General features: G+C 37.9%; 1 protein-coding gene across 3 annotated transcripts in view; it reads left to right on the top strand.

The window, feature by feature from the left end:
• Positions 1-12,260: 12,260 nt before the first annotated feature.
• AGGF1 (angiogenic factor with G-patch and FHA domains 1) overlaps positions 12,261-22,735 on the top strand; it is a 56,802-nt gene continuing 46,327 nt past the window's right edge. For all 3 annotated transcript variants that reach the window (XM_044266693.1, XM_044266711.1, XM_044266702.1), the window contains exons 1-5: positions 12,261-12,826; positions 15,549-15,651; positions 16,650-16,858; positions 18,230-18,394; positions 20,818-21,006. In XM_044266693.1, the coding sequence (XP_044122628.1) occupies positions 12,617-12,826; positions 15,549-15,651; positions 16,650-16,858; positions 18,230-18,394; positions 20,818-21,006 (876 nt within the window). In that variant the 5' untranslated portion in view covers positions 12,261-12,616. The remainder of the gene's footprint in view (positions 12,827-15,548; positions 15,652-16,649; positions 16,859-18,229; positions 18,395-20,817; positions 21,007-22,735) is intronic.

Here is a 22,735-nt window from a genome sequence, read left to right as displayed (position 1 = left end):
TATTTATTTATTTTTGTGGGGGAGGGACAAAGCAGACTCCCCACTGAGCGAAGAGCCTGTTGTGTGGGACCATCCCATGACCCTGATCATGATCTGAGCCAAAATCAAGAGTCCAACACCCAACTGAACCACCAAGATAGCCCCAAATTCTCAAAAATGTTAGTGGTTTCATACTAGTTTCTTTCCTCCCCTCCACTTTGAAAATGGTCACCAGTTAATCTGTATAGTATTTTACATAAATAAACCCCACACTAAGAGCTTCTTTTTTAGTCATTGGCTGATTAAAACAATCTCTGCTGGGTGTACCTGGCTGGCTTAGTCAAAAGAGCATGTGTCTCTTGATCTCAGAGTCATGAGCTGGAGTCCCATGTTGGGTGTAGAGATTACTTAAATAAATCTTTAAAAACAAAACAAAACAAAAAACTCTGCTGGTTTTCCTCACTCCATGTAAGCAGGCAGGCCAGGGTGGCGTTGGTGATAGTTATTGGCTAGTGCTTCCCTGCACTGGGTTACCCTATTATAGGAAAGCCTCCTGCTCTACAGAGACAATTTAGGATGATGAACCAGGGACTGTGGCAATGATGAGCTGAGGAAGACACATCACAGTCTCTTCCTATCCATTAACCTAACAGCCCTGTGTCACACTAAACCAAATAAAAGAAATAAACAAAGATAAAAGTAATTGAGAATATTAAGGAAATGACACAAAGTGGTTAATAAACCTATAGAGATCATTGACTTGTCCCTTATGAGTTAAATTCTATAGGCACATAATGTATTAAAGAAAAGGTACTGGGTCTCTGAATATCACATGTCTGACATTTTACAGACCTTGGGATCAGACGTGAGTACCTAGTCAATCCAGCACCGTATGCTGCCACTTTAATTAAGACTAAGTGAAAAGCCTTCTAACAAGTGTGTCATAGAAAAGGCTGTGATTCATCTACCTACAATGGAATTAGAATTCTGGACCTGTGTTGCCAATTTCTTTGCCGTTAGAGAAGATTGAATTGTACAAAATACATTGTTATTTTTAACTCAGGTCTAAGATTTTTCTTGGTAAATGAATACAATCTTCATGTAATTACTATTATTATTATTATTTAAAGATTTTATTTATTTGACAAAGAGAGAGACAGCAAGAGAGGGAACACAAGTAGAGGGAGTGGGAGAGAGAGAAGTAGGCTTCCCACCAAGCAGGTAGACCCCCACCAATGTGGGGGTCAATCCTAGGACCCTGGGATCATGACGTGAGCCGAAGGCAGATGCTTGATGACTGAGCCACCCAGGCGCCCCTTTATGTAAGTATTAATCTGACATCTGGTGTTTTACAACAGCTAAAAAAAAAAATAAAGTGTTCATAAGAATATCAAATATTTGTTGCTGAAGGAAGCATGTGAAGTGAAATGTTGTCATTTCTTTGTTTGTTGCTGGAGACCCATCCCAATTCCTATACTAAGTGTGCTGCTGATTAATTTTCAAACAGTGTAGAGTAATTGAATTTATTTACATATTTTTCAAAACTTACTGGAACCTAGAAACATTCTGTGAGTAGCAGGAATCATTATTTTGTTTGAGGATTATCTATGTTGGAGGAAGTTGTTGGCATATTAGCTCTGAGTTGGAATCACACACATTGTGTCACTTACTTGCTAAATGACCCGAGGCAGGTTACTTAACCTCTCCAAGCCTAGTTTCCTTCAGTGTAAAATGGGGATAATAACAGTATTGGTTTTGAAGGACTGTTAACTTTTTTTTTCTTTGAAAAAAATTACAGATTTACAAGAAGTTGTAACAATAGTACAGTGAGGTCCCCTGTATTCATCACCTGGCTTACCCCAATGGGGGAATCTTATTTATAGTGCATGATCAAAACCAGGGAACTGATGGGCAAATACAACTAACTAGGCTATAGCTCTTAGCAAATTTTGCCAGTTTTTGCATACACTCATTTTTTGTATCGTATTGTTTTTGTTTTCTTCTCTTAAAGTAAGCTCTACACTCAATGTGGGGCTGGAACTCTCAACTCCAAGACTAGCAGTCACATGCTCTACCAACTGAGCCAGCCAGGCACCCCTTTTATGCTTTTTTTTTGGTAGAGTTCTGTGTGTAATTCTGAGGTACCTTATCACATATAAGCTTCACTACCATCAAGATACAAATATGTGGATTAAATACAAGTAAGCATTTAAAGTGCATAGCACAAGAGGTAGCATATAGAAGGAACTAAGTAAATGTTATGTATCATGATTATTAGATGAAATCATATGAGCTCACTTATTCGGTGCTTCCTACTTTCATTTGTTCCTTTGTTGGTTGACAGAAATAGTGTTTTAGAAGCTAGAAGCAAAGCACTTTGTATTAACCATGTTTCCACTTTTTCCCTATGTTTTATGGTGCTTCAACATCCTGGGGTCTTATAGACAAAGGGAGTGGCTGCTCCTCCAGGATTAGCTAATTCCTAGAGATGGCCAACAACTTGCCTGTGGAATTGCCTTTGACATGCAAACCCACCCCCATATGTCTCCTTATATCAGACTCCCAGAGTTATTGGCCCCCAACTCCCTCTACCTGCTCCTTGGCTGTAGATTTCCACTTCTTTTTTTTTTTTTTAAGATTTTATTTATTTATTTGACAGAGAGAGATCACAAGTAGGCAGAGAGGCAGGCAGAGAGAGAGAGAGAGAGAGGAAAGCAGGCTCTCCACTCAGCAGAGAGCCCGATGCGGGACTCGATCCCAGGACCCCGGGATCATGACCTGAGCTGAAGGCAGCAGCTTAACCCACTGAGCCACCCAGGCGCCCAGATTTCCAGTTCTTGTTGCGTTTGGAGTTGACTCTGATCTCTTTCTCCTGTTGCCATAGTCTTGACATCTATACCTGTGACAACAGTCCTGAATAAATTCTTCCTTACCAGTGGCAGAATACCTTTTCTCTTTTATGAACTTTTATCTCTTTTATGCCAGTCTATACTAGACAACACCGACATGCATTTCCCAGCATTCAGGGAGCCTTCTAGGGGTCTTCTTGATTGCCTGGGATGAATGGTGAGGGGGCCTAATTAAAGGGTATACCATTTCTTCCAGTATTTCTTTGCCATTCCTTATTTGAAGAACAAAGAGAAATCATATTTTTAGATGCAGAAAAATTGGTATGTAGAAAAACTTCATCAAAGGGTTAAAATAAGATAATCACAATATCCCAGTAATCATTCCATTTATGCAATAAAGTTAACTTAAATGAGGATTCTAAGATGGGGATATACTTTTCGGATAAATGACCTTGCTCCCAGAGCCCATGTGTTTTTCCGATGGCAGCATTTATCATATTGTGTCCCCATAACCTTTTTCTGAGGCTTGGCTCTTCCAGGGCAGAGATGAGGCAGGTCGGGGTAGGGAGGTGCCCACGAGGTCTGGATAATCAGAAGCTCCAGGCAATATTTTGTCTCCTGGGATATACCACACCTGCCGGAAATTCTTGTGCCTGTACTCTTTGGGAAATACCGATGCTTTACTGCCACCTGCTGGTCAAAATGTGTTTTGTCATATTTCTTCATTTCCCTTTTTTGGTCTTTGTCAAAGGATTTGAGAGAAATTAAGTCCCTATCAGATCAGCAATCCCACATCACCAGTAGCAACTGACATAGACAGAAAAGTATATAACTCATAAGAAACTTTCCAAGGTTGTGTATGCATGTATATGTCTATTTATATCACACACAAATGAATACTGTTCTGAATCTGTAAGGGTCCAAAACCAGATAATTATGATTTATATTTCTACAGGTTTTTGAAAAATAGTTCATAAAGTGCTTTCACATTTGGTCATTCTATTAATTTGAGAGGCAAGTAGGGATTATTGATAAAATGATATATATATATGCATATATATACACACACATATATATACACAAATATATAAATATATATATATTTATTTATTTTTAGAGTGAGGGTAGGGAAGGGCAGAGAGAGAAGCAGAGAGAGAATCTTAAGCAGGCTCCATGCTCAGCATAGAGCCAATGTGGGACTCGATTTCATGACCATGAGATCATGACCTGAGCAGAAATCAAGAGTTAGATGCTCAAGCCACCCACGTGCCCCAAGAAAATATTTTATAGCAATTCCTTAAAAAGACAGGAAATTATCAATGAGCCCTTAAACTTCCTCACAGGTGTTTTATCCTACTAATCTTCATTTTTTAAATTTAAAATCAATGAATTAACATATAGTATATTATTAGTTTCAGAGGTAGAATTTAGTGATTCATTAGTTGCATATAATACCAAGTGCTGGGACGCCTGGGTGGCTCAGTTGGTTGGACGACTGCCTTCGGCTCAGGGCATGATCCTGGAGTCCCGGGATCGAGTCCCACATCAGGCTCCCAGCGCCATGGGGAGTCTGCTTCACTCTCTGACCTTCTCCTCGCTCATGCTCTCTCTCACTGTCTCTCTCTCTCAAATAAATAAATAAAATCTTTAAAAAAAAATAATACCAAGTGCTCCTTCCGTCAGGTTCTCCTTTATGCCCATCACACAGTTACCCTATCCTCCCAATCACCTCCACTCCAGCAACCCTCAGTTTGTTTCCTAGAGTTAAGAGTCTCTTATGGTTTGTCTCCTTCTCTGTTTTCATCTTATTTTATTTTTCCTTCCCTTCCCCTATGTTCATCTGGTTTGTTTCTTAAATTCCACATATAAGTGAAATCATATGACATTTCTCTTTTTCTGACTGACTTATTCTTTTTAGCATAATACCCTCTAGTTTCATCCATGTCATTGGAAATGGCAAGATTTCATTCTTTTTCATGGCTGAGTAATATTTTATATATACACCACCTCTTCCTTATTCATTCACCTGTGGATGGGCTCTTTCCATATCTTGGCTATTTTGGACATTGCTGCTATAAACATTGGAGTGCATGTGTCCTTTTGAATTACAGTTTTTGTATCCTTTGAATAAATAACTAGTAGAGCAGTTGTTGGGTCATAGGGTAGTTATATTTTTAACTTTTTGAGGAACCTCCATACTGTTTTCCAGAGTGGCTGCTCCAGTTTGCATTCCCACTGACAGTGTAAGAGGGTTCCCCTTTCTCCACATCCTTGTGAACATCTGTTGTTTCTGGAGTTGTTAATTTTAGCCATTATGACTGTGTGAGATACCTCATTGTGGTTTTGATCTGTGTTTCCCTGATGACAAGTGATGCTGAACATTTTTTCATGTGTCTGTTGGACATTTGTATGTCTTTTTGGAGAAATGCCTGTTCATATCTTCTGCCCATTTTCTTGACTGGATTTTTTGTTCTTTGGGTGTTGAATTTGGTAAATTCTTTATAGATTTTTGATATTAGCTCCTTATCTAATAAGACATTTGCAAATATCTTCTCCCATTCTTTCAGTTGTCTTTAGTTTTGTTGACTGTTTCCTTTATTGTGCAAAAGCTTTTGATCTTGATGAAGTCCCAGTAGTTCATTTTTGCTTTTCTTTCCCTTGCCTTTGAAGACATGTCTAGGAAGAAGTTGCTGCGGCTGAGGCCAAAGAGGTTGTTGCCTGTGTTCTCTAGGATTTTGATGGATTCCTTTCTCACACACAGGTCTTTCACCCATTTTGAGTTTATTTTTGTGTATGGTGTCTTTTTTTCATTGGATATTTCTTCCTACTTAGTCAAAAATTAGTTGACCATGGAGTTGAGGGTCCATTTCTGGGTTCCCTTTTCTTTCCATGGATCTCTGTGTCTGTTTTTGGGTCAGTAAGATACTGTCTTGGTGATTATAGCTTTGTAATATATCTTGAAGTCTGGAATTGTGATGCCACCAGCTTTGGTTTTCTTTTCCAACATTCTTTTGGCTATTCTAATAATTTTTTAAAAGTTTTTTTTTTTATTTTTAAGTAATTTCTATACCCAACATGGGGTTCAAACTTAAAATCCTGAGATCAAGAGTCATGTGGTCTACCAACCGAGCCAGCAACTTGCTCCTGTCCTATTGACTTTCTTTAACTTTTCTAGAATGATCCCATATTTAATAATCAATAAACAAATATATATATGTGTGTGTGTGTATACACACACATATGCACATTAATACCTTGTGCATCATATTCAGTTTATGGCTTAGGATAATGGTGGTGGTGATGCTAAGGTACAGAGAATTGATGGCATATGGCTAAGAGCATTGCCCCCTGAAATCAGAATTTGAATGCCAGCTCTGGCTCTTATTGGCTTATTTTAATTTAATTTATTTTATTTTAATTAATTTAATTTAATTGGCTTATTCTTATTTTAATAAGTTAACTAATCTCTGGGCTGCAATTTCTTCCTCTGTAAATGGAGGTACCTATCTCACAGGATTGTGGGATAATGCTAGTAATAGTACTTGTTCTATAGGACTGTGATGAGAAATGAGTTAATACCTACACGGTGCTTAATGCATACATACATACATAGTATATACATATACATAATACATATATACATATACATAATACATACACATAATGGTATGTAAATGAGTTATTTTTGTAAAATAATTGGACATGTCTGGTACAACACAGCAAGCACTATATAAACATTTATTGAAGAAAACAATTATTATAATAATTAATATTACCATGTGCCAGGTTCTAAAGTTAGCACTTTACCTGCATTATTGCTTTTCATCCTCCCACCGTCCTCCGTGAAGGGTATTACTTAATCTCTGTTTTACTTATGGGGAAACTGAACCATGAGTATGCTTAAGTAACTGGCCCAAAGTCTCACAGTTAATATGTAGCAGAGCTGAAATTCAGTTAACATGTCTCTGTCTAGAAGTTACTTTACATAGTTAAGCATCTGATGTCAGCTCAGGTCGTGATCTCAGGGCTCCACGCCTGGACCAAGTTGGACCACATCAGGCTCAGCACTCAGCAGGGAGTCTTGTTTCTCCTTCTCACCCCTGTCCCCCGCACCCCCTCCCCACCTCTCGTGTGTGCTGTCTCTCTCTTTCAAATAAATAAATAGATAAAATCTTTTTAAAAAGTCACTTTACTAACCCACACCTGTCCCTGTTGCTTTATACCATGTCACTAATTTATCAAGTTAATTCTACGCTGTCATGTCCTCTGTAACCCTAATGATCTGCATAAACTCCCAATTTTGTGTTTCTTTTTTAGGTTTTTGGCATATATTCAGATGAAACTTAATTTGTTGATAACTATGTCGTATGAGGATACGTTTAATGTCAAATGAAAAACCATGACTATGTTTAATCTACATATGAAGATAGTAAAGAAGTGGTTATGCCCACAATCTGCCCTTTTTCTTTAAGAGGCTGTTTCAACAATGAATGCCATGACTTTGGTGAGTAAATGTTCCTTCACTGTGATCTCACATTAAATTCTCACAAAGTCAAGTGAAGCTGGAAGTATATGTATTTCAGTAAATGATAGGATCTCATCCAGACCCTGCCTCAAAACATCAAGAAGTAAATGATAGGATCTCATCCAGACCCTGCCTCAAAACATCATGAGTTTGCCTTTAAAGCCCATCTTGAAGATTTTATGTGTATATATTTTTAAATATTTTTATTTATTTATTTGACAGACAGAGATCACAAATAGCAAAGAGGCAGGCAGAAAGAGAGAGAGAGAGAGAGGAGGAGGAAGCAGGCTCCCTGCCGAGCAGAGAGCCTGATGCTGGGCTCCATCCCAGGACTCTGGGATCATGTCCTGAGCCAGAGGCAGAGGCTTTAACCTACTGAGCCACCCAGGAGCCCCATGCGTATATTTTTAAAGATTTTATTTATTTATTTGACAGAGAGAGAGAGAGACAGAGAGAGACAGGGACAGAGACAGTAAGAGAGGGAACACAAGCAGGGGGAGTAGGAGAGGGAGAAGCAGCCTTCCCACTGGGTGGGGAGCCTGATGCAGAGCTCCATCCCAGGGCCCTGGGATGACCTGAGCCAAAGGCAGAAGCCTAATGACTGAGCCACCCAGGCGCCCCTTTACTACTCATTTGTAAAAGCCTGAATCAAACAGTTATTTGCAAATGTAACAAAATACAATTTGTACTTTGAACCCCTGTAACATATACAAGTGCATGCAAACACACACACACACACACACACACACGCACACACACACGCACACAGTCAGCCTCCTCTTTCCACCCTGGTTACAACTTTGATACTTCATTTCTTGATTTATATTCACCAAAGGGGAAGAAGAAAAGCCAGAAACTTCAAAACACACCAGGAACAATTTTATGTCACATTAGATGGAAAAAATCCACAAAAATTTCTTTGCGAACTCTCTAGTAAGTTAATTAGTACTTGACTTCTAGAGAAAAGTTTGGAAGGTATAAAACTTTCATCTCTGAGCCAGCAGATATGTTTCTTAACTGGAAATTTTCCTAGACCTGTCACATGGAGGAAAAACAAAAGATGGTCAAAAGAAAAAGCCTGTGTATTCTCAAATCTTCTATTGGTAGACAAAACAATAACAAGAACTCAGCAGTTTTAAGATCTAGCGTCATTTTATCAGCAGTCATTGCTTGAGTGAAACTTTCATGAAGAGTGCCTAGAGACCAGTGTAATAAATGCTTAACTCATTTAAAAATAAGATTATTAAAAATTATGAAGACCTCTAACACGTAGAGGAACTACTCTATATAGTTAAAGGACTATGTCATTTAAGCCTTATATTTGGCTGAATGCACTAGAAATACAAACATCGTGACCTAATTAAAATGGATTTTTTTTTTTTACCTAAGAGCAAGTCTAGAGGCAGTATCATCAATATCTCAAGATCCTTCTATCTTTCCAGTTTGCTTTTCTTAAGGTGCAGTGTTCATGTTTGTGATTGCCTTGTGGTCACATTGAAGCTGCACTACCACCACCATAGCATCCATTTTCCAATTAGGAAGAATAAAAAGAAAGAGAAGGACAGAGTCAAAAAGCTGAATCTGGGGGCACCTGGGTGGCTCAGTGGGTTAAATCCTCTGCCTTCAGCTCAGATCATGATCCCAGGGTACTGAGATCAAGCCCCGCATCGGGCTCTCTGCTCAGCAGGGAGCCTGTTTCCCTTCCTCTCTCTCTCTGCCTACTTGTGATTCTGTCTGTCAAATAAATAAATAAAATCTTAAAAAAAAAAGCTGAATCTGTCCTTTTTTTATTAGAAGCCAATAGCTTTGCCAGGAACCTTGCCTCTGGACTTCTAATGACTATAACTACATCACATGGTGGCCCAGCTTAGGTGTGTTGTTACCCTGAACAAAATTCAGATTTTCTTGCTAGAAGTAAAGAGAGTGGCTTTTGGGTTGATGACTAGCAGAATCTGCCACAAAAACACATTTTAAAATTAAACTCGGAAAGGATTTAAGTCCCAAGATCTTTGGAGGGAGTGAGAAAATGAATGAAGTTAACATTTTGAATAAAAGTTTCTTACAGGCTCAGTCTCAAGACAAAGATATTATCCATGTTCCCAGCTTTGGATAATTAGACATTGTTCAGCATAAGCTAGCTTGAGTGATTTTTATGCTATAGGATGCCTAAAAGGCGCAACCAAGGGGCATCTGGAAGCCTCTGCCTTCAGCTCAGGTCATGGTCTCAGGGTCCTGGGATTGAGCCCCACATAGGGCTCTCTGCTCAGCGGGGATCCAGCTTCTCCCCCCAACCCCTGCCGGCCTCTCTGCCTACTGGTGATCTCTCTGTCAAATAAATAAATCTAAAAAGAAAAGAAAAGGCCCAACCAGGGATAAACAGCTTCAGAAGAATTTAGCAATGATGCATGGTTGCTAGTTTTTGCAATTTCTATCCAATTTTAATACTAATGAATTCCTTACCTGATAACCAGTGGCATTCAAAGAAGTACTGCTCAAGTAGCCAAGTAACAAGAGATTCAATCTCTTCCTTGCATCTCTTGAAAAACTAAATATTCAAGAGGGATCATTTCATACTACCCAGCAACATCTCTGGCATCCCTTATTTTCTGCTATTCACTCATAGATTTTGTGGTATTTTACAAAAGTATCAATCCACAATAAATTGGAACTTGTAAAAAGTGATCCTTCAACATAGAGTTTGAGAAAGTGCTGTTCTAGTCCAAAGCATTGATTTTGCATCTTGAAGGCCTCGAATCAGTCCAGTGGAGATAGAGTCCCTCAGGGAGTCAGCATTCTTAATATTGGTGATGTGTGTGTCAGGGGATAGCATGGGAAAATTTACAATACAGTAATTTTAAAATTCATTGTACAATTATAAAATGAAAGTGCAAAACTAAGTATTTCAGCTGGGGGTGGAGAAGAGGGGCTTGCCTTGTTTCCTTTGGCTTCCTCCCCTTACCATCATCGCTCCAGTGCTTTAGGGTTACACCCACCTATTCTTTCCTTAGGTCTTCAGGGGAAGGAAACAGGTAATGGTCAATTGACCAAAAGTAATACAGGGCAATAAATCAGAACTATTGAAACGTCATGGCTCCCTGGATATTCTCATGTGACACCAAATAGTAGTATCAGGTAGGAGAGTATTGGCCACCCATTGGATCCAACATAAATTATGACAGGTGAATGTTCATTAAATGTAGAATTGATGACATTCTAAAAGAAATTGGATGTAAATCAGGTTTTATTTAATTGACAATATTCCTCTGTTGTAGAATATAGGACTATCCCTGGTACTTGGCCTGCTGAAGCTCGCAGGGTCCTGGAGTGCCTCTAGATCAGGTTGAGTATCAGTTATTGTTACATAAAAAATACCCCTAAACTTCCAGTAAACATCATTTGTTATTTCTTCCAAGCCTGGGGTGAGGTGGTGGCTGGCTGATCTCCACTGGGATTGCTGACTATCTGAAGGTTTCTTGGAACCTCCACTGTAGGCTGCAGAGCTGGGTCAGCTCAGCTGGAACAGTTCTGTTCCACGTGTCATTTACCCCCCCCCCCCCATTTAAGACCAATAGACACACCTAAGCGTGTTCTCACGGCAATAGAAGAAATTCAAGAAAGCAAGCAGAAATCCTGGGACCTCTTGAGATGTAGGCTCAGAACTGGTCTACTGCTCTGGAAATCACCTCATTCAACTGGCCAAAGCAAATCACTTGGCCAAACCCAGCTTCAAAGGTGGAAGGGAGATTCTGCCTCTCTAGTTAAGGGAACATACAGCCATTCTGGAAAGCAGTCTAGTGGAATAGAGTGAAATTAAATGTTTGCCTTAGGAACCAGAGGTTGTGTCCCTTGTTACATATTCCAAAGAAATGAATGCACAGGCCTATAAAGTAGAATGAAAAAGGGTTTCAGCGTTCTCATCTACAGAGTGCTATAAAATGAAGAACTGCAAAGTGAACGCTGCAAAAAGTGTGAAAACTGGGGCGCCTGGGTGGCTCAGTGGGTTAAGCCGCTGCCTTCTGCTCAGGTCATGATCTCAGGGTCCTGGGATCGAGTCCCGCATCGGGCTCTCTGCTCGGCAGGGAGCCTGCTTCCCTCTCTCTCTCTGCCTGCCTCTCCGTCTGCTTGTGATTTCTCTGTCAAATAAATAAACAAAATCTTAAAAAAAAAAAAGTGTGAAAACTTTTTGCTAGTAGGTGAAGGGGTACAGGATAGGACACCTTCCCCTCATGTGACACTTTGGCTTGTGGATTATCTCAAGCTTAAGTTGCTTTAGACTCTGAGGGCTCGAGAGAAACTTTTGTCCTCCTCAACCACACAGAAGAATCTAAATCGGGGTATTTCACAGAATGACTGTTATTAACAGATAAAATTTTATCTGAGTGAGCCATCTGTATGATAAGGCAAATGTCTAATTACCAAACATCTGCTCATCTTTTTAAATTTAATTTTTTTTTTACATCTGCTCATCTTATCACAAAGTGCATTCATTTAATCTGAAGTCCCAGACTCCTACTTCCTTTTTAGTTCAGAATGACATATATACCTCATTGTGCCTATCTTTGGAATTTTCATGTCTATGTGTAGTTCCTCATACCTATGCGTATTAACTTTTATTTTTCTCTGTTAATCTGTCTCATAAATCTGATTCTTCGTGCAGCTAGAAGGACCTTGGAGGAGACAGGAATTCTTGCTCCCCGACACAGGCAAGTGCAAAAACCCAAGACCAGAGGCAGCGACTTTAAAACTACCCACAAGGTTAGGCAGCCGCTTTCAAATAGACTCTTCAAGCGCACCGTAACCTAGTGTTCAGGTAGAGAGACTGCGCATGTGTTATAAGGCCCTTCCCGGTACCCGTAACTTCCCTTTAGATTTTGGCCCCGCCCACCACCGGCGCCCTCGTTTCCGGTTCAGCCCTGGAGGCTTCCGAGTGTTTCTGCCCGCCGCTTCTCTGGGTCGACCATTTCTCCAACGTTTTTCCAGGTCTTTCGGTTGGAGGGGAAGGTAGTTGCCAATAAAGTTTCCCCGTTTGAAAGTCTGGCGGATTGAGCCGGGCGCATCCTCTGTCCCCTTGTTCATTGTCCTCAGTCTTTCTAGGCTACAGGCAAGGAGTCTCAAGGCGTGATGGCCAGGGGCCGGTGCGGCCCGGCCGGTCTGAGGCCAACTTTCGTTACCCGCGCTCTCTCATGGCTTTTGGCCCCGCAGGCGTCCGCCTCAGCGTGAGCGCAGTCCCTCCGCGCCCACGGGCCGCCCTGTGCTGGACCCCATGGCCTCCGAGGCTCCGTCGCCTTCATTGTCGCCGTCGTCACCTCCCTCCCCTGAGCCTGAACTGGCCCAGCTGAGGCGGAAAGTGGAGAAGTTGGAACGCGAGCTGCGGAGCTGCAAGCGGCAGGTGCGGGAGATCGAGAAGCTGCTTCATCACACGGAACGGCTGTACCAGAGCGCAGAGAGCAACAACCAGGAGCTCCGCACCCAGGTGCGCGGTCCGCCCCCAGCCCGGCGCCCCATCCAGCCCAAAGGGAGGTCTCCGAAGCCTCTGATAGCTTCGGAAGGGCTCCGTGGCAGGGGCCGAGGACTGTTTTATAGAGATTCTGAAAGAAAGAAAAGTTCACTTGGATTATAATTCCAAGTACGTTTGAAGCTAGCCTAAGAGTTCGGGTTCCTCGGGTTTAGATAAATGTGCGAGCTGCTCGTGGGAAGTGAACTTCATTACCTTACCCTTATCATTCTCACGTGAGACGTTCCTTTGGCATTAGAAAAAAAAAAAAAAAATATATATATATATATATATACACCCCCCTCACTTTTGGGTTTGTTAAAGCTCTGGACTTAGAGCAGAATTCCATTTATTACACACTTGGTGTGTGAACTGATGCTCAGCCTTGGTTGTCCATAAAATGAGAGTGCTAGTACCACGCAAGTGAAGGTTAAATCAGATTAAGCATGAACGGTTTTAGAGTTTTACAAACTGTTGAACATTATGCTTGTGCCAGGTTATTTTTCTGCTTGAGTTTTCTGGTGAAAGTAGGGGGCTCTGTCTTTGTTAGAGACGCTAATCAGTTAATTTCATATTCATGAAACAGAGTAAGGATTAGTATTTAAATGTCACTTTTTTTTTTAATTTTAAAAAGGAACATATTTTTCTCCAGCTTGATTTGTTGGGTAGTTGCACTCTTCCAACAAGTTATTTCCCTGTAATTATTAATGTAAACTGTTGTGTAGTCCTTTGTAATATATTGTAATATTTCCTAAAACTGCACATAAAGGTTGTATACTGAAAAACTGGCAAACTTTATTATGCTTTGTTATCAAATGATCTATGAAAACAACTGCTGAGATGTAGTGCATTGTGTCTGTTGTATAGATGTTAATATGATGTTATAGAAAATATTTCTTTACTCAATAACTAGTTCTTGAACTCTTACAATGAATGCACAAGGACTGTGCTAGGAGTCCTTAGCTAAACTATCATGAGGAAAGGCAAGCAAAATATTTAAAATTCCTTTTTAAAAACCTTTTTATAATTCTAATTTTTTTTTTTAAAGATTTTATTTACTTATTTGACAGAGAGTGAGAGAGCACAAGCAGGGGGAATGGCAGAGGGAGAAACAGACTCCCGTTGAGCAGGGAGCCCGATGTGAGGCTAGATCCCAGGACCCTGGCATCATGTCCTGAGCCAAAGGCAGACAGTTAACGGACTGAGTCACCCAGGCGCCCCTCCAAATTTTTAATCTAAAGATCTAAAAGAGAACATTGTTGCTAGTCTTTGAAGAGCCAGCATTTTTTTATTAGTGTGAATTTGATAGTGGTCTAATATAAAAATTGAAATGCATAAAAAGCCTTGACCCTACTGGTGGTAGTAGTAACTCCTCTTTACCCTCTTCTTAGTGAGCCTCCTTTGGGGTGGGTATAGGTTGGTTAACTGTTATCTCAGATCACTGAATATTATTTTACCTGTAAAACACCTGGTAAAAAGGTGGCTTGGGAATTGACGGAGAGCTGATAGAAAAACAGGTTTTGGACTCCGAAGAACTTTGGGCAAATTACTTTGTCTCTTCGGGTTTCTCATGTAAAATGGTGATTAGGGCTACTATTCTGTAAGAAGTTTGGAAGAGTTAGTGCGAGTTTATCCAGAGTACTGTTTAGTGCCTAGCAGGTAGGGAGATACTAAATAAATCACCAAGTTTATTGTTATAGTGGTAGTAGCTAGAGCCAGGACTGGGGCAAGGCAATCAGTAACCCAGGGCAAAAAATGTAAGGAGTACTCATTCTCTGATAGAGACCCTCTTCTTGTGAGAAGCTGAGAATGAGTACCTCCTTAAACTTTGTGCTCTAGGTGTCTTGCTTGCTTCACTCTAGTTTGAGCATTGGTGCTAATAGGATCTGATAACTAACGAAGTACCTAGATAATCTGTATGTAGTCAGTCTTACCACCTTCCTTCTTTTAAGCTTTATGTGTCATTAACTATTTAAAAGCTTGGTTTTTGATTTAGTTTCATGCCTGTAGTAGACATTGTCTCACGCCAAGATTTTTCTGAATGAAGGGTATTTGTGGTGTTGCTCTTCATCTGCTTGTGGGTATTTCCACACTGTTTTTCTGGCCCTGGCATTCAGTGAGGCACAGGGAAGACAGATGCGCTTCTGAGGTAGTCACCTCTCTTCTCTTCCTCTGCAGTTGTTTAGGCCTATGACTACTGGCTTTTGTTTAAAGAAAGAAAAAAAAAAGTGCATTAAAGCATACAAGTGAGTATTAACATATTTAAGTGAATAGGTAATTCCAGGTGGAGGACACTGAATGATATTAGATAATTTTATGAATTAGAATTAATGGTTTTTTAAACTAATTCTTTAGGAAGAACTGCGGATTAAAATTTTAGTATAAAACATTCTTACTGTTAGAAGTAAGGGATCGCCTTCACAAAGTCCTTTTAATTTAGTTCATCTAAATTCATTTTGGAGGGACTTTTTTGAGGTTTAGCAAGAGAGTATAAGAAGAAAAATATTTCCCTCTACAAATGTGAAAGGTGAAAGAAAGAAGATTATACTATTTTTAATTTTTCTGAAAAGGAAACGAGCTGCTTTGGTACTTCTCTAAAACTTCAACCAAGAAAAATAATTATTGTAATTTCAGGAGAATGGTGTGTATATTATTAGATTGCTAAATGATCTATTTTCCTAAAGGCCTTGTTTTCTTTTAGGTAGAAGAGCTCAGTAAAATACTCCATTGTGGGAGAAATGAAGACAATAAGAAGTCTGATGTAGAAGTACAAACAGAGAACCACCCTGCTTGGTCAATCTCAGGTATTCGGCTTATAGTGAAGATATCTTAGTGCTGTTACGTTCACATCATGATAAGGTGGAGTTTTCTTTAAACTTAAAATAGACATACATCTAGATAAATCTGAGAATTGTTATGTTGACTTTTCATACGATTTGGTATTTTCAGATAATCTCTATGATCTTCTGGTGGGAAAATAGAAATGTCATTCTATAAATACATAATAATGCTAATGTGTTTTGGGGCGCACATTACTGGAGTAATGTTTGCCATGCTCTCAACCATTTACTCATATTTGGCCTTGCTTGGACCAGGTACCTGTGTTTTCTTGTTGATGCATTCCACTTAGCATTTTGTTCAGTGTCAATGTCTTAGGCCCTTATGGTAGTGATGAGCTCACAGCCATGACGTCATGAGTGGCATTGTGAGACAAAATAACTGAGCAACTGAGTTTTAAGAAATAGGGATCAGAAGAAATGATCTTCCCATTAAGTTTTGCCCTATTTTAATCAGTATGTAATTTAACTAAATTGTTAAACACAGCATTAGTATTAACATTACATATTTGTATGACACATTTTTTTAAAAGTCACCGTAAGAGAAATATGACAGAAAAAAACCACTCTTGATCTTTTGATCCATTGTCATTTGGTAATGCAATAGTATTCGGTAGTATGTGATTAGAAATTAAAAGTTGTTCCTTTTTTTTTTTTTTTTTTTTAAACAGAACACAACCTATTTACCTGTTTTCATTTATATCCTTGCTATGGAAAATCCAAATCTACCGTTTTTTTAACTTTTAATTAATAGCTAGGGTACTGAAGATGATGTTAGGATCAAAGATAAATACTCTGCCAGTTTATCTGCACCATCCATTTATTCTGTTAAATCGGATATAGTTGTGAAAATATGATATGTTAGCATTGTGTGCTGTTTTATGTTCAGTGCTGGTAGTTTGGAATTAATTTCTCCTTATATACATTTTTCTAATATGATATCACCTAATTTACTTTTGCTACAGATTATTATTATCAGACATATTATAAGGATGTCAGTCTTCCAAATAAAGTGACTGAACTCTCAGTTCAGCAAGATCAGGATATTGAAGCTTCCACTTTTAATTCTGAAGATCAGTCACAAATAGAAAATGATGCTTATGCTGGTGCTGATATAACAGAACATGTTAAATGTGCAGAAGAGGACCATTTTGCCTCAAATTCAAATTCACAGGTAATAAGATGCTTAGCATGAAACTCTTGATACCCAAGACTTTGTCCTTTATTGTTATATAAAAAAAAGATACTTCTTTAGTCCACAATGTGTACAAGGCTTCTAAACATCCTGCGTATAATGGTAAAGTGAATATTACAGTTTTTAGGAAAAAAATCAGAATTTATTAATAAGTAAAATTGTTTTTCTACTCTGTTGTGTTCTAAAAACTAATGATATGTATAAACTAAAAGAATTTGTCACTGTATTTTCACTCAACCAAAAAATTTGGGCAAGAGCCAGAGTATCATATTCATAGTAATTTTTTTTTCAAGATTTTAATTTTTTTAGTAATCTCTCCATCCAAAATTGGGGCTCAAACTCACAACCCCAAGATTAAGAGTCGCACATTCCACCAACTAATCCAGCCTTGTGCCCCCATATTAAAATTTTTTTAATGCTTACTTTATGTCAGATACCTTGCCACTGTTGCCTGAGTGTCATATTAAGTTATTTCTTTAATTTATTTGAACCAGGATCCCAGTAATTCAGGATCCCAAGATCCAGTATAATTTCTTAGTGTGTGATATCTCACATTACCTATAGCTTTTTCCTCCATCTCTCTTTTTAAAGTTTTTTTTCCCCTTTGAACCTGTAATTATTCTTTTTTTTTTTTTTTCCTAAAGATTTTATTTATTTATTTTGAGAGGGAGAGAGAGAGAGAGCACAAAGAAGGGCAAAGGGGCAGACAGAGAGGGAGAAGCAGACTCCCCAGTGAATAGGGAACCTGATGGGCTCGATCCCGACTGGAGTCAAAGACAGATGCTTAACCAACTGAGTCACCCAGAGGCCCCTGAACCTGTAGTTATTCTTTTTTCTTTCTTTCTTTCTTTTTTAAGATTATTTATTTATTTATTTGACAGAAGGAGATCACAAGTAGGCAGAGAGGCAGGCAGAGAGAGAGGAGGAAGCAGGCTCCCTGCTGAGCAGAGAGCCTGATGCGGGCCTTGATCCCAGGACCCGAGACCATGACCTGAGCCAAAGGCAGAGGCTTTAACCCACTGAGCCACCCAGGCGCCCCACCTGTAGTTATTCTTAAAGAATATTTCAGTCTTTATTTTGTAGATAGCTATTTTATGGTATCAGGTATCTGTTTTTGAGTAGTGGTCAACACTCAATTTTAATGTTTTCAAAACTAGGTTAGAATTGAATTAAAGACTAGTAATTATTTTTTTAAAGTGAACCAAACTGCAGTTGATAGCCATCTCTTTCCATTGCAGAAGCTGAAGTCTTGTTTAAAATTGTTTTAAGTGTATTTATTGTTTTTAATTCTGCTTTTAAAGTGATAAAAGGAAGTTTTTGTCTTATTTGACATGAACATGTCTTACCTAGGAGCCAGCATCTGTATTAGCAGCAGAAGATACATCCTTAGAAGGTTCTTCATTAGCTGAAAGTTTGAGAGCTGCAGCAGAAGCTGCTGTGTCTCAGACTGGATTTAGTTATGATGAGAACACTGGACTGTATTTTGATCACAGCACTGGTTTCTATTATGATTCTGTAAGTATGTTGGGCTGTTTAATGTTGTACTTGCTGCTTGATATCAAGTATTAAACCCTAAACTGAATTAAGAAAGGCAGGAAACTGCATTGAAAAATTATATTTGATTCAAAGGTATTTGACAAGAGTAAAGAATTATAAAATAGCTTATGAAGCTATACTTCTGTGTTTTTAATTAAATAAGTTAATTGTGATTGTTATAGATTAATACTTGAGAAAGAGCTAGTCTTTTATATGTAAAGTAACACACAAAAATGTTACATTTATTAATAAAAATAGACTGTTAACTGCATTGTTATAAAGTGTTAAAGAACTTTAACATTTTTTTCATAGAATTTATAAGGAAGTGACATTGTTAATTCTAGACTTGGTATGTGAGCGAAATTGTAAAAAAAAAAAATTATTTCAAGTACTTATGAATCCATTTGAGCTGCAGAAGTCCTTTTTTTGAATTCTCAATAGCCTGTTTATTATTAGTTCAAAAGTTCTGTGCCATTTAGGCATTTCGCTTCTAAAAAAATTAATGTTAGGACTGAGAACTAGAGAATTTGTGTGGAATCAGACACATAATGGACCACTTACTAGGACAGACCCTAAAAATAAAGTTCTTGATTTACAATTCAGTGTTATGGCTGTTGACATCTGGTACTTAACTTATTTCATTCAGAATTATATCATTCAGAATTTTATAACAATGATGATGGAACTTACACACCTATGTACCTCAGCTTCAGTGGTCTAGGCATGTGGTCTGGTGCTCAGAAATTATAGAATGTGGTACCCCAAAATGAAGCAGATGTTCAGCATCCTGGTCACTGGAACTATTGTTAACTAATCTAGAGAACATAATGATAGTAATAGGTACCTAAGTTAGAGAAAGGATTTCATTAGCTTGTTGGTTTGTACTTGGTATACTTTGTAAATCCCTCATTAAGAGAGGATTTTCTTTCAAAGGAGTATGCTGATTGACATGCTAATGTTTAAATTCTTACTACCAAAGAGACCAGCTATTACTTACTTGTTTTGAGGAAAATACAGAGCTTGCAAGTATATGATGTTAGTCTTCATCATTCTTCTACCTTCCTTTCTGTATCTTTCCTCCTGACATCTCTTCTATAAATGGTTAGTTACATTCTGTTGGTTTTATGTTTCAATGAATTAGGGACTTCATTGTTTTGCCCTTTTTATTGTACTAGTTTTCATTTTATTGTAATTAAATAGTCTTTCTTAAATTTTTGAAAATGTGTTTTGGACTGAAAGAAGTAAGAGATAAAACAATTTTGAGTTGTAAAAGTTTTATTATCACTGGTAATAAAGATTAGAACGCTTCCACTTAGTTTTTTAGTTATGGAAAAGATTGAATTCTAAATATTTTTATAAGACATCTGAAAAGGGAATTAAAGACAATAAATTGCAGTAATATCAACAGTTAAAAAAATATTCATTCCAGGCAGTTTTAGTTGCTTAACCTTAGTATATCATAAGACAATCCCAGGTCTGTTCAGACTGGATTTATGATGTATATAAAATATACACTGTTGAATTAAATCTTGATTAAAGAGTATGGGCCAGTATCTAATAAGTATAGATGATTACATAATTTTTTTATCTTTCCAGTTTTTATCAATAATTTGCCAAAATTCATTTCTAGATGGTTCTTTTACTTATTTAATTACTTACAGTAGAATTAAGGAAGACAGTTTATCAGTTCCTTTATATATAAAATGTATTTACGAGCTTAATTTTATTTTTGAATTTTTCTTCAGGGCTTTTAGTTATGAATGAGCAAATACTTGTTTTATGACACTGAGAGGAGGGTTGAATTCTCAACATGTTTATTATTAGTTTCAAAGTTCTGTGGCTTTTTAGCATTTCACTTAAAAAAAAAATAGATCTTAGGACTGAGAACTAGGGAATTTGTGTGGAATCGGACATGTAATTTGGACCACTTACTAGGACAGAACCTAAAAACAAACCATTATTGTGTAATCATAAGGATAAGGAGTGAATTACTTTTTATATGGTTAGCTTTTTCCGATGCATGCCTTAGTTTTCATGACTTCTAAAAGGTTTTCTATTATCATTTTCATTAATGTATTAGGTTGAAACATATGAAATTGCTATTTCTCTAAGTATGAAAGTGGTAAAATTACTGGCAATTTTATTCGATTCAATTTAATATTTTAATGTATTCATTTTTCGTACTAGGAAAATTAGAGCAAATAGTGAATGTAAAGTATTTTGGCAACTTAGAAGCATTTTTCTTTTTGTCATCTTTACTCATTATCTTCAGAAAATAGAAGAGTTCTTAAAAGAAACATTGACCATTTTTAAATATATGTAGCATTTCTATTTATTTATTTTTATTTTATTTTGTTATACCTGACTAGAACTTTTTTTTTTTTTTTTTTTGACTTTGAAAGGAAAATCAACTATATTATGATCCTTCCACTGGAATTTATTACTACTGTGATGTGGAAAGTGGTCGATATCAATTTCATTCTCGAGTTGATTTGCAACCTTATCAGACATGTGGCACAAAACAAAATAAGGAAAAAAAATTGAAGAAGAAAAGAAAGGATCCAGATTCTTCTGTAACAAATGAGGAAAAGGTAATGTCTTCATAATTTTAAAAAGTTACTTAATGATGATGTAATTATGTCAAGGTTTTTGATGAAACTGAAAATTATCATTCAGTAACTTTGTATTTCAAACATATCCATTAAGATAACATCAGAATCTGTCAACCAAGGAGCATTCACAGAGGGCAAAGATGGACTTTCTCCACAAATTCTTAATCACTTAGAAGTAAAAGGAACTTCTTAAAGTTTGGAGGAGGTAGATTTAAGGCAGATAAAATACTCATGTATTACATAGTTTGGAAGAAGAGCGGTCAGACCCTTAACCAATATGTTGATGTTTGGGTGCCGGGGTGGATCAGTTCAGGGTCTGCCTTTGAGTCGGGTCGTGATCTTGGGGTCCTGGGATCAAGCTCTGCATCAGGCACTCTGCTCATTGGGGAGTCTGCTTCTCCCTCTCCCTCTGTGCTCTCTGTCCCTCACTCACTCTCTCAAATAAATAAATAAAGTCTTAAAAAAATAAGTTGGTGTCATTGCACAATTCACAATAAAAGCACAGATTGTAACTAGATAGAGATCAAAGTTCTGCCTCTTAGTCATGTTGAGCAATTTCTTACCTATTATGTTAGCAAACATTAAATCAGTTGCTAGCAAATACGGGGTAAGTATGTGTTTATTAGAAATGGAAACTGAAGTCTTTTTATTATTTTTTTAAGGGTTTATTTATTTTAGAGTGAGAGAGTGGCAGGAGGAACAGAGGGGAGAAGAGAGAATCCTCAAACAGACTCACTGCATTGTGGGGAGCCCGGTACAGGTCTTGATCCTACAACATTGAGATCATGACCAAAACCAAAAGTTGGTCACTTAACTGACTGAGCCACCCAGGTGCCCTTGGTGTCTTTTGGGAAAATAGATTGGCCATTTGTATCAATAACCATAAAAATATTAATATTTTTTAACTGGAAAATACCATTCTGGGTAATATTTTTTAAAAATCCAAGGAAAGAAGTGTGTCTGTTGGCTCAGTCGATTGAGTGTCTGACTCTTGGTGTCAGCTTAGGTCGTGATCTTGGGATTGTGAGATCCAGTCCCATGTTGTGAGATCCAGCCCCTAGGGATTCTCTGTCTCCTTCTGCCCCGTTCCTTGTTCGTGTGTATGCAAGCATGTGCTTTCTCTCTCTCTCAAATAAATAAAATCTTTTAAGAAAAATCCAAAGAAAGATGCCTTTGTGTAGTTATATAGCAATATTTTTAAGAAAAAAAAAATTAAGAGTTCAAATAGCCTATAAGATATTGGTTTAGAAAATGATAGTATGTTTAATTGAAAAACATTCTTGGGGTGCCTTGGTGGCTCAGTGGGTTAAAGCCTCTGCCTTCAGCTCAGGTCATGATCTCAGGGTCCTGGGATTGAGCCCCACATCAGGCTCCCTGCTTAGCAGGGAGCCTGCTTCCTCCTCTCTCTCTCTCTCTGCCTGCCTCTCTGCCTACTTGTGATCTTTGTCTGTCAAATAAATAAATAAAATCTTAAAAAGAAAAGAAAAGAAAAAAGAAAAAGCATTCTTTAGGCCTTAAAATGGTAATTTATAAAGACTAGGGGGAATTTAAAAAGTGCTTGTGATGCAGGGTTAAATTTAAAGAAGGAAAACATAAAAAACATTACCAGTGCTCTTATGTGTATTCCCAGACAGATAAGGTTGGTGGTTTATGTGCAGGAAAGGAGGCTTATTTGTTACATTGGCATTTTGTGAATTGTGGCAACTAC

The sequence above is a fragment of the Neovison vison genome, chromosome 1 (assembly GCF_020171115.1).
Source record: "Neovison vison isolate M4711 chromosome 1, ASM_NN_V1, whole genome shotgun sequence".
In the NCBI taxonomy this organism is placed as follows: Eukaryota; Metazoa; Chordata; class Mammalia; order Carnivora; family Mustelidae; genus Neogale; species Neogale vison.
The sequence above is the reverse complement of the archived record's forward strand: the minus strand, read 5'-3'. Positions and strand labels throughout refer to the sequence as shown.